General features: G+C 44.8%; 2 protein-coding genes across 14 annotated transcripts in view; one reads left to right on the top strand and one right to left on the bottom strand.

Moving 5' to 3' along the window:
- The window catches only part of dnah9l (dynein, axonemal, heavy polypeptide 9 like), a 155,518-nt gene that overhangs the window by 37,222 nt on the left and 105,913 nt on the right, over positions 1 to 12,383 (bottom strand). The window lies entirely within an intron of this gene.
- Positions 6,551 to 7,824, top strand: LOC127907678 (cyclin-dependent kinase 5 activator 1-like). The gene has a single exon (XM_052464225.1). The coding sequence runs from the start codon at positions 6,599 to 6,601 to the stop codon at positions 7,484 to 7,486; it is 888 nt and encodes a 295-aa protein (XP_052320185.1). The 5' UTR covers positions 6,551 to 6,598; the 3' UTR covers positions 7,487 to 7,824.

Below are 12,383 nucleotides of genomic sequence, written 5' to 3'. Positions count from 1 at the left end.
CGCACATAATCGTCCCCAGGCTAAATGCGCATTATTGGAGTAGATTGCTAAAGGGAATTTATTAAAGCACAATTTAGGGGGAAGAATAGTCTGCTGGTGAACGAGATAAGCGGGAGCCTGACAGAGCTGCCAATATAATTTGACAGACCATTGAGATCCATGCAAAACACTCGCCAGATACATGTTATTCAGCCACTGAGGACAGAAATGTAACGCCGTGACGTAACAGACACTCAGAGGTTATTTCGTTTTCAATTTATTGAGCTGGGCTGTATCAAATATGAGGCTAATTCTATCACGGGGAACATCAGACTTTATTTATTTGTTTATTTATTTATTTTAGCCCACATCAAACTTATAATCTTTCACAAAATCGCCTCTATGATCTACTTCTTTATTACGACGTGGAAACTCGATTTCAGAACCTTGGACAATTCTGATGTTCACAACCATAACAGCCTTGAACTCAAAGCACTGGACAACCCGTCTTTACCTTTCAATTAACAAAGTAAATGTAGAAATATCTTTATAACTTTTTTCACATATCAACTTGAAATCAGTGAGTAATATTTTGTTTCGCTTTGGAATGTTATATTGCTCATGTTTATGAACACAGAGCACTAATGTCTATGCTTAATACTGTGATTTAGAATCTGTCCCAAATGAAACCCTGTTTCCTATTTAAAGCACTGCTTTTGACCAGACCCCTTTGGGCCACATGGTCAAAAGCACTGCACTTTATAGGGAATAGGATGCCATTTCAGAGACAGGCAGAGCTGAGCTAGCTTGGCCAACTGAACTGGTGACATGCATTTCATTTTGCTAAGATTGAAGCATTTTGTTTTCCACAGGCACTATTGACCATGGGAACCGTAATGTCTATCTCGCTCCGCAAGAAGGCAGTCCTCTTCAAAGATGGGCCGGACACTGTGGGCCACTTGATGGAAGTCCAGACCGGTAAGAGCGCAAAAGACAAGACTCTGAAGCGCTACTCACCATGGAGGTGGATTGTGAAGAAGAAGAGCTCCAAGAAGGTGCAGGCCCATGAGAACACCAACCAAAACAACATTGCCCATCTGAGTAATGAGAACCTGGAGAAGTCTCAGTCCTTCTCCAACCTGTCCACCCTCACCCTTGAGAAGTCTCAGTCCTGTGACAAGCTGGCCACCCTCACCCTTGAGAAGTCTCAGTCCTGTGACAAGCTGGCCACCCAGGACCAAGGCACTCCAGCCATCTCCAACAACGCGGCCTCGTCGGTCGAGAAGGTCCCCTTATCCAACTCAAACACGGCCCCCGACACGCCCCAGATGGTGACCGTCCAGGAACTCGACGCTCCCAGGAGGCTGGTGATGGTCCACGCTACAACCGGCGAGCTGCTGCGCTGTCTGGGTGAGTTCCTGTGCCGGCGCTGCTACCGGCTCCAGGACATGTCTTCCATGGACCCGGTGCTGTGGCTGCGGGTGGTGGACCGTTATCTGCTGGACAACTGCTATCAGAGCCAGAGCTGCATCAATCCGGCCGCTGTGGTCTTCCTCTACATGCTGTGCCGCGAGGCGGTTTCCTCCGAGGTGGCCACCTTGCACGAGCTGCATGCCGTGCTGCTCACCTGCCTCTATACGACCTGCTCCTACATGGGCAACGAGATCGCCTACCCCCTGAAACCCTTCCTGGTGGACACCTGCAGGCAGACCTTCTGGATCCGCTGCATGACCATCACCAAGCTGATGAGTGTCAAGATGCTCCAGATGAACACAGACCCTAACTTCTTCTGCCAGGTGTTTGCTGACCTGAAGAACGAGAGCCAGAAGGAGGAGAAGAAGAGCCGCCTGCTCAGCGGTGTGTACAGCACTCAGTGAGGGACCGAGGGTGTAGGGGCCAGGGGAGGGCGGGTGCCAACTACAGTCTGACAATTCAGAATGGGAGGGAGGAGGATTGGTTGAGGGAGGGGGAAGAGGGTGAGCTTTGATGGGAAAGATGATTTATAGATTTTAAGGGTTAATGTGAGGGTAAATTTGACTTCAAAGAGAACACAAATCGGTAGCTATGAATGTGTGGAGGACTGAGGCTTTAGCTTACGATCTACTATACCAGCCTACTGTCTGATGTGTGCACTTCCTACTACGGGAGGATTGGAGGGACCTTTGAGTGACTGGACTAGTGCTCACATCACACTGAGGCAGCAGCCCACCAGCCTATTGTTCTGACTGTGGGAGATGTGTACTTCCTACCACTGGAGGGAAGGAGGCACCCTTGAGTGACTGGACTAGTGCTCACATCACACTGAGGCTGCAGCCCACCAGCCTATTGTTCTGACTGTGGGAGATGTGTACTTCCTACCACTGGAGGGAAGGAGGCACCCTTGAGTGACTGGACTAGTGCTCACATCACACTGAGGCTGCAGCCCACCAGCCCATCTGACTGTGGGAGATGTGTACTTCCTACCACTGGAGGGAAGGAGGCACCCTTGAGTGACTGGACTAGTGCTCACATCACACTGAGGCTGCAGCCCACCAGCCCATCTGACTGTGGGAGATGTGTACTTCCTACCACTGGAGGGAAGGAGGCACCCTTGAGTGACTGGACTAGTGCTCACATCACACTGAGGCTGCAGCCCACCAGCCCATCTGACTGTGGGAGATGTGTACTTCCTACCACTGGAGGGAAGGAGGCACCCTTGAGTGACTGGACTAGTGCTCACATCACACTGAGGCAGCAGCCCACCAGCCCATTGTTCTGACTGTGGGAGATGTGCACTTCCTACCACTGGAGGGAAGGAGGCACCCTTGAGTGACTGGACTAGTGCTCAGATCATGGTTGAACAGACAAGCTGCGACCCTGGTGCTTTAGACAGTGAAGTGAACACCAATGTTCCCCCTCAGCAAGAACGGGACAGTTCTAGGGGACAGGGGTTTGTTTGAGGACCATTGGTTCTGATGTATTTGAACGAACTGTATGACTGTTTTGAAATAAAATGCTTTAAATAATTTCTTAAAAACATCACATGTTGTGTCCTTATTATTTTACAAATATATATTTTCCTTGTCATTTTGAGATCTTGGTGGAGATAATACTTTACGAGTGGTGGAAAAAGAACCCAATTGTCATACTTGAGTAAAAGTAAAGATACTTAATAGAAAATGACTCAAGTAAAAGTGAAAGTCACCCAGTAAAATATGACTTGAGTAAAAGTCTAAAGGTATCTGGTTTTAAATGTACTTAAGTATCAAAAGGGAAAGCAAAGTCTATATATCAAATTCCTTATATTATGCAGATGTTCTTGTTTTTATTTATTTATGGAAAGCCAGGGGCACAGTCTAACAATATTTTACAAACCAGATTAGAGGCAGTAGGGATGAGTTCTCTTAATAAGTGTATGAATTTGACTGTTTTGCTGTCCTGCCTGAGCATTGGAAATGCATATTTTCTTTCTGAATGTTGTCAAGTAGAAGTAAAAGTAAAAAAAGATATACATTCTCAAGTAAAGTACCAGTTACCATGGAAACAAAAGCTTTTCAGTGTGTGTCATGTTCATGCAGATTTACAGTGATATTTACACTAAAAAATCAGTTGTCTTAGTGTTACCCAGAGAACAGGGGCGGCAGGGTAGCCTAGCGGTTAGAGCGTTGGACTAGTAACCGAAAGGTTGCAAGTTCGAATCCCGGAGCTGACAAGGTCATTCTGCCCCTGAACAGGCAGTTAACCCACTGTTCCTAGGCTGTCATTGAAAATAAGAATTTCTTCTTAACTCACTTGCCTAGTAAAATAAAGGTAATAACAGGTTGGTTTTAAATGCCTGCTCTCTACTGCCTTGACCCAATATCTCCTACAGGGAGATTTGAGATTTGAGATATTGATAATATATTGGGACAGCAATTAGCGATGGGGAGGTACAGTGGGGCAAAAAAAGTATTTAGTCAGCCACCAATTATGCAAGTTTAAAATATGAGACAGGCCTGTAATTTTCATCATCAGGTCACTTCAACTATGACAGACAAAATGAGAAAAGAAAATCCAGAAAATCACATTGTAGGATTTTTAATGAATTTATTTGCAAATTATGGTGGAAAATAAGCATTTGGTCAATAAAAAGTTTCTCAATACTTTGTTATATACCCTTTGTTGGCAATGACAGAGGTCAAACGATTTCTGTAAGTCTTCACAAGGTTTCCACACACTGTTGCTGGTATTTTGGCCCATTCCTCCATTCAGATCTCCTCTAGAGCAGTGATGTTTTGGGGCTGTTGCTGGGCAACACGGACCGTCAACTCCCTTCAAAGATTTTATATGGGGTTGAGATCTGGAGACTGGCTAGGCCACTCCAGGACCTTGAAATGCTTCTTACGAAGCCACTCCTTCGTTGCCCGGGCGGTGTGTTTGGGATCATTGTCATGCTGAAAGACCCAGCCACGTTTCATCTTCAATGCCCTTGCTGACGGAAGGAGGTTTTCAATCAAAATCTCACGATACATGGCCCCATTCATTCTTTCCTTCACACGGATCAGTCGTGTTGGTCCCTTTGCAAAAAAACATTCCCCAAAGCATGATGTTTCCAACCCCATGCTTCACAGTAGGTCTGGTGTTCTTTGGATGCAACTCGGCATTCTTTGTCCTCCAAACACGACGAGTTGAGTTTTTACCAAAAAAATTATATTTTGGTTTCATCTGACCATATGACATTCTCCCAATCTTCTTCTGGATCATCCAAATGCTCTCTAGCAAACTTCAGACGGGCCTGGACATGTACTGGCTTAAGCAGGGGACACGTCTGGCACTGCAGGATTTGAGTCCCTGGCGGCGTAGTGTGTTACTGATGGTAGGCTTTGTTACTTTGGTCCCAGCTCTCTGCAGGTCATTCACTAGGTCCCCCCGTGTGGTTCTGGGATTTTTGCTCACCGTTCTTGTGATCATTTTGACCCCACGGGGTGAGATCTTGCGTGGAGCCCCAGATCGAAGGAGATTATCAGTGGTCTTGTATGTCTTCCATTTCCTAATAATTGCTCCCACAGTTGATTTCTTCAAACCAAGCTGCCTTACCTATTGCAGATTCAGTCTTCCCAGCCTGGTGCAGGTCTACAATTTTGTTTCTGGTGTCCTTTGACAGCTCTTTGGTCTTGGCCATCGTGGAGTTTGGAGTGTGACTGTTTGAGGTTGTGGACAGGTGTCTTTTATACTGATAACAAGTTCAAACAGGTGCCATTAATACAGGTAACGAGTGGAGGACAGAGGAGCCTCTTAAAGAAGAAGTTACAGGTCTGTGAGAGCCAGAAATCTTGCTTGTTTGTAGGTGACCAAATACTTATTTTCCACCATAATTTGCAAATAAATTCATAAAAAATCATATAATGTGATTATCTGGATTTTTTTTCTCATTTTGTCTGTCATAGTTGAAGTCTACCTATGATGAAAATTACAGGCCTCTCTCATCTTTTTAAGTGGGAGAAGTTGCACAATTGGTGGCTGACTAAATACTTTTTCCCCCCACTGTACTTGAATATTCAAACCGAGCTTAGTCTAGTATTGGATCAACTGTTGTATGATTTTTAAAATAAAAAATGAAAAACGTTTGAATTAAGTTGTATAATCTTTTATTTCAGCTACTGCTGGTTCTTATGTTGCGTTTTACATGAAAATGCAATTTAGCCTACTTTTATAGCGCATTTTAAGCGAGCTCTCCAGTCAGTCCTGACATCGAAGTCGGCCTGTGTGCTCCCCACTTCAAATAGCGATAATAGGCGCGCATATAATCGTCCCCAGGCTAAATGCGCATTATTGGACTAGATTGCTAAAGGGAATTTATTAAAGCACAATTTAGGGGGAAGAATAGTCTGCTGGTGAACGAGATAAGCGGGAGCCTGACAGAGCTGCCAATATAATTTGACAGACCATTGAGATCCATGCAAAACACTCGCCAGATACATGTTATTCAGCCACTGAGGACAGAAATGTAACGCCGTGACGTAACAGACACTCAGAGGTTATTTCGTTTTCAATTTATTGAGCTGGGCTGTATCAAATATGAGGCTAATTCTATCACGGGGAACATCAGACTTTATTTATTTGTTTATTTATTTATTTTAGCCCACATCAAACTTATAATCTTTCACAAAATCGCCTCTATGACCTACTTCTTTATTACGACGTGGAAACTCGATTTCAGAACCTTGGACAATTCTGATGTTCACAACCATAACAGCCTTGAACTCAAAGCACTGGACAACCCGTCTTTACCTTTCAATTAACAAAGTAAATGTAGAAATATCTTTATAACTTTTTCACATATCAACTTGAAATCAGTGAGTAATATTTTTGTTTCGCTTTGGAATGTTATATTGCTCATGTTTATGAACACAGAGCACTAATGTCTATGCTTAATACTGTGATTTAGAATCTGTCCCAAATGGAACCCTGTTTCCTATTTAAAGCACTGCTTTTGACCAGACCCCTTTGGGCCACATGGTCAAAAGCAGTGCACTTTATAGGGAATAGGTTGCCATTTCAGAGACAGCCAGAGCTGAGCTAGCTTGGCCAACTGAACTGATGCCATGCATTTCATTTTGCTAATATTGAAGCATTTTGTTTTCCACAGGCACTATTGACCATGGGAACCGTAATGTCTATCTCGCTCCGCAAGAAGGCAGTCCTCTTCAAAGATGGGCCGGACACTGTGGGCCACTTGATGGAAGTCCAGACCGGTAAGAGCGCAAAAGACAAGACTCTGAAGCGCTACTCACCATGGAGGTGGATTGTGAAGAAGAAGAGCTCCAAGAAGGCCCATGAGAACACCAACCAAAACAACATTGCCCATCTGAGTAATGAGAACCTGGAGAAGTCTCAGTCCTTCTCCAACCTGTCCACCCTCACCCTTGAGAAGTCTCAGTCCTGTGACAAGCTGGCCACCCAGGACCAGAACACTCCAGCCATCTCCAACAGCTCCAACAACGCCGCCTCGTTGGTCGAGAAGGCCCCCTTATCCAACTCAAACACGGCCCCCGACACGCCCCAGATGGTGACCGTCCAGGACCTCGACGCTCCCAGGAGGCTGGTGATGGTCCACGCTACAACCGGCGAGCTGCTGCGCTGTCTGGGTGAGTTCCTGTGCCGGCGCTGCTACCGGCTCCAGGACATGTCTTCCATGGACCCGGTGCTGTGGCTGCGGGTGGTGGACCGTTATCTGCTGGACAACTGCTATCAGAGCCAGAGCTGCATCAATCCGGCCGCTGTGGTCTTCCTCTACATGCTGTGCCGCGAGGCGGTTTCCTCCGAGGTGGCCACCTTGCACGAGCTGCATGCCGTGCTGCTCACCTGCCTCTATACGACCTGCTCCTACATGGGCAACGAGATCGCCTACCCCCTGAAACCCTTCCTGGTGGACACCTGCAGGCAGACCTTCTGGATCCGCTGCATGACCATCACCAAGCTGATGAGTGTCAAGATGCTCCAGATGAACACAGACCTAACTTCTTCTCCCAGGTGTTTTCTGACCTGAAGAACGAGAGCCAGAAGGAGGAGAAGAAGAGCCGCCTGCTCAGCGGTGTGTACAGCACTCAGTGAGGGACCGAGGGTGTAGGGGCCAGGGGAGGGCGGGTGCCAATTACAGTCTGACAATTCAAAATGGGAGGGAGGAGGATTGGTTGAGGGAGCGGGAAGAGGGTGAGCTTTGATGGGAAAAGATGATTTATAGATTTTAAGGGTTAATGTGAGGGTAAATTTGACTTGAAAGAGAACACAAATCGGTAGCTATGAATGTGTGGAGGACTGAGGCTTCAGCTTACGATCTACTATACCAGCCTACTGTCTGATGTGTGCACTTCCTACTACGGGAGGATTGGAGGACCTTTGAGTGACTGGACTAGTGCTCACATCACACTGAGGCTGCAGCCCACCAGCCCATCTGACTGTGGGAGATGTGTACTTCCTACCACTGGAGGGAAGGAGGCACCCTTGAGTGACTGGACTAGTGCTCACATCACACTGAGGCAGCAGCCCACCAGCCTATTGTTCTGACTGTGGGAGATGTGTACTTCCTGCCACTGGAGGGACGGAGGCACCCTTGAGTGACTGGACTAGTGCTCACATCACACTGAGGCTGCAGCCCACCAGCCCATCTGACTGTGGGAGATGTGTACTTCCTACCACTGGAGGGAAGGAGGCACCCTTGAGTGACTGGACTAGTGCTCACATCACACTGAGGCTGCAGCCCACCAGCCCATCTGACTGTGGGAGATGTGTACTTCCTACCACTGGAGGGAAGGAGGCACCCTTGAGTGACTGGACTAGTGCTCACATCACACTGAGGCTGCAGCCCACCTGACTGTGGGAGATGTGTACTTCCTACCACTGGAGGGAAGGAGGCACCCTTGAGTGACTGGACTAGTGCTCACATCACACTGAGGCAGCAGCCCACCAGCCTATTGTTCTGACTGTGGGAGATGTGCACTTCCTACCACTGGAGGGAAGGAGGCACCCTTGAGTGACTGGACTAGTGCTCAGATCATGGTTGAACAGACAAGCTGCGACCCTGGTGCTTTAGACAGTGAAGTGAACACCAATGTTCCCCCTCAGCAAGAACGGGACAGTTCTAGGGGACAGGGGTTTGTTTGAGGACCATTGGTTCTGATGTATTTGAACGAACAGTATGACTGTTTTGAAATAAAATGCTTTAAATAATTTCTTAAAAACATCACATGTTGTGTCCTTATTATTTTACAAATATATATTTTCCTTGTCATTTTGAGATCTTGGTGGAGATAATACTTTACGAGTGGTGGAAAAAGAACCCAATTGTCATACTTGAGTAAAAGTAAAGATACTTAATAGAAAATGACTCAAGTAAAAGTGAAAGTCACCCAGTAAAATATGACTTGAGTAAAAGTCTAAAGGTATCTGGTTTTAAATGTACTTAAGTATCAAAAGGGAAAGCAAAGTCTATATATCAAATTCCTTATATTATGCAGATGTTCTTGTTTTTATTTATTTATGGAAAGCCAGGGCACGGTCTAACAATATTTTACAAACCAGATTAGAGGCAGTAGGGATGAGTTCTCTTAATAAGTGTATGAATTTGACTGTTTTGCTGTCCTGCCTGAGCATTGGAAATGCATATTTTCTTTCTGAATGTTGTCAAGTAGAAGTAAAAGTAAAAAAAGATATACATTCTCAAGTAAAGTACCAGTTACCATGGAAACAAAAGCTTTTCAGTGTGTGTCATGTTCATGCAGATTTACAGTGATATTTACACTAAAAATCAGTTGTCTTAGTGTTACCCAGAGAACAGGGGCGGTAGGGTAGCCTAGCGGTTAGAGCGTTGGACTAGTAACCGAAAGGTTGCAAGTTCGAATCCCCGGAGCTGACAAGGTCATTCTGCCCCTGAACAGGCAGTTAACCCACTGTTCCTAGGCTGTCATTGAAAATAAGAATTTCTTCTTAACTCACTTGCCTAGTAAAATAAAGGTAATAACAGGTTGGTTTTAAATGCCTGCTCTCTACTGCCTTGACCCAATATCTCCTACAGGGAGAGATTTGAGATATTGATAATATATTGGGACAGCAATTAGCGATGGGGAGGTACAGTGGGGCAAAAAAGTATTTAGTCAGCCACCAATTATGCAAGTTTAAAATATGAGACAGGCCTGTAATTTTCATCATCATCACTTCAACTATGACAGACAAAATGAGAAAAGAAAATCCAGAAAATCACATTGTAGGATTTTTAATGAATTTATTTGCAAATTATGGTGGAAAATAAGCATTTGGTCAATAAAAAAGTTTCTCAATACTTTGTTATATACCCTTTGTTGGCAATGACAGAGGTCAAACGATTTCTGTAAGTCTTCACAAGGTTTCCACACACTGTTGCTGGTATTTTGGCCCATTCCTCCATTCAGATCTCCTCTAGAGCAGTGATGTTTTGGGGCTGTTGCTGGGCAACACGGACCGTCAACTCCCTTCAAAGATTTTATATGGGGTTGAGATCTGGAGACTGGCTAGGCCACTCCAGGACCTTGAAATGCTTCTTACGAAGCCACTCCTTCGTTGCCCGGGCGGTGTGTTTGGGATCATTGTCATGCTGAAAGACCCAGCCACGTTTCATCTTCAATGCCCTTGCTGACGGAAGGAGGTTTTCAATCAAAATCTCACGATACATGGCCCCATTCATTCTTTCCTTCACACGGATCAGTCGTGTTGGTCCCTTTGCAAAAAAACATCCCCAAAGCATGATGTTTCCAACGTCATGCTTCACAGTAGGTCTGGTGTTCTTTGGATGCAACTCGGCATTCTTTGTCCTCCAAACACGACGAGTTGAGTTTTTACCAAAAAATTATATTTTGGTTTCATCTGACCATATGACATTCTCCCAATCTTCTTCTGGATCATCCAAATGCTCTCTAGCAAACTTCAGACGGGCCTGGACATGTACTGGCTTAAGCAGGGGGACACGTCTGGCACTGCAGGATTTGAGTCCCTGGCGGCGTAGTGTGTTACTGATGGTAGGCTTTGTTACTTTGGTCCCAGCTCTCTGCAGGTCATTCACTAGGTCCCCCCGTGTGGTTCTGGGATTTTTGCTCACCGTTCTTGTGATCATTTTGACCCCACGGGGTGAGATCTTGCGTGGAGCCCCAGATCGAAGGAGATTATCAGTGGTCTTGTATGTCTTCCATTTCCTAATAATTGCTCCCACAGTTGATTTCTTCAAACCAAGCTGCCTTACCTATTGCAGATTCAGTCTTCCCAGCCTGGTGCAGGTCTACAATTTTGTTTCTGGTGTCCTTTGACAGCTCTTTGGTCTTGGCCATCGTGGAGTTTGGAGTGTGACTGTTTGAGGTTGTGGACAGGTGTCTTTTATACTGATAACAAGTTCAAACAGGTGCCATTAATACAGGTAACGAGTGGAGGACAGAGGAGCCTCTTAAAGAAGAAGTTACAGGTCTGTGAGAGCCAGAAATCTTGCTTGTTTGTAGGTGACCAAATACTTATTTTCCACCATAATTTGCAAATAAATTCATAAAAATCCTATAATGTGATTATCTGGATTTTTTTTCTCATTTTGTCTGTCATGGTTGAAGTCTACCTATGATGAAAATTACAGGCCTCTCTCATCTTTTTAAGTGGGAGAAGTTGCACAATTGGTGGCTGACTAAATACTTTCCCCCCCCACTGTACTTGAATATTCAAACCGAGCTTAGTCTAGTATTGGATCAACTGTTGTATGATTTTTAAAATAAAAAATGAAAAACGTTTGAATTAAGTTGTATAATCTTTTATTTCAGCTACTGCTGGTTCTTATGTTGCGTTTTACATGAAAATGCAATTTAGCCTACTTTTATAGCGCATTTTAAGCGAGCTCTCCAGTCAGTCCTGACATCGAAGTCGGCCTGTGTGCTCCCCACTTCAAATAGCGATAATAGGCGCGCACATAATCGTCCCCAGGCTAAATGCGCATTATTGGAGTAGATTGCTAAAGGGAATTTATTAAAGCACAATTTAGGGGGAAGAATAGTCTGCTGGTGAACGAGATAAGCGGGAGCCTGACAGAGCTGCCAATATAATTTGACAGACCATTGAGATCCATGCAAAACACTCGCCAGATACATGTTATTCAGCCACTGAGGACAGAAATGTAACGCCGTGACGTAACAGACACTCAGAGGTTATTTCGTTTTCAATTTATTGAGCTGGGCTGTATCAAATATGAGGCTAATTCTATCACGGGGAACATCAGACTTTATTTATTTGTTTATTTATTTATTTTAGCCCACATCAAACTTATAATCTTTCACAAAATCGCCTCTATGACCTACTTCTTTATTACGACGTGGAAACTCGATTTCAGAACCTTGGACAATTCTGATGTTCACAACCATAACAGCCTTGAACTCAAAGCACTGGACAACCCGTCTTTACCTTTCAATTAACAAAGTAAATGTAGAAATATCTTTATAACTTTATCACATATCAACTTGAAATCAGTGAGTAATATTTTTGTTTCGCTTTGGAATGTTATATTGCTCATGTTTATGAACACAGAGCACTAATGTCTATGCTTAATACTGTGATTTAGAATCTGTCCCAAATGAAACCCTGTTTCCTATTTAAAGCACTGCTTTTGACCAGACCCCTTTGGGCCACATGATCAAAAGCAGTGCACTTTATAGGGAATAGGTTGCCATTTCAGAGACAGCCAGAGCTGAGCTAGCTAGGCCAACTGAACTGATGCCATGCATTTCATTTAGCTAATATTGAAGCATTTTGTTTTCTACAGGCACTATTGACCATGGGAACCGTAATGTCTATCTCGCTCCGCAAGAAGGCAGTCCTCTTCAAAGATGGGCCGGACACTGTGGGCCACTTGATGGAAGTCCAGACCGGTAAGAGCGCAAAAGACA

Source organism: Oncorhynchus keta, chromosome 15 (genome assembly GCF_023373465.1).
Source record: "Oncorhynchus keta strain PuntledgeMale-10-30-2019 chromosome 15, Oket_V2, whole genome shotgun sequence".
NCBI classification, from domain to species: Eukaryota; Metazoa; Chordata; class Actinopteri; order Salmoniformes; family Salmonidae; genus Oncorhynchus; species Oncorhynchus keta.
Note: the sequence above shows the minus strand (reverse complement) of the source record. Positions and strands in the feature narration are given on the sequence as shown.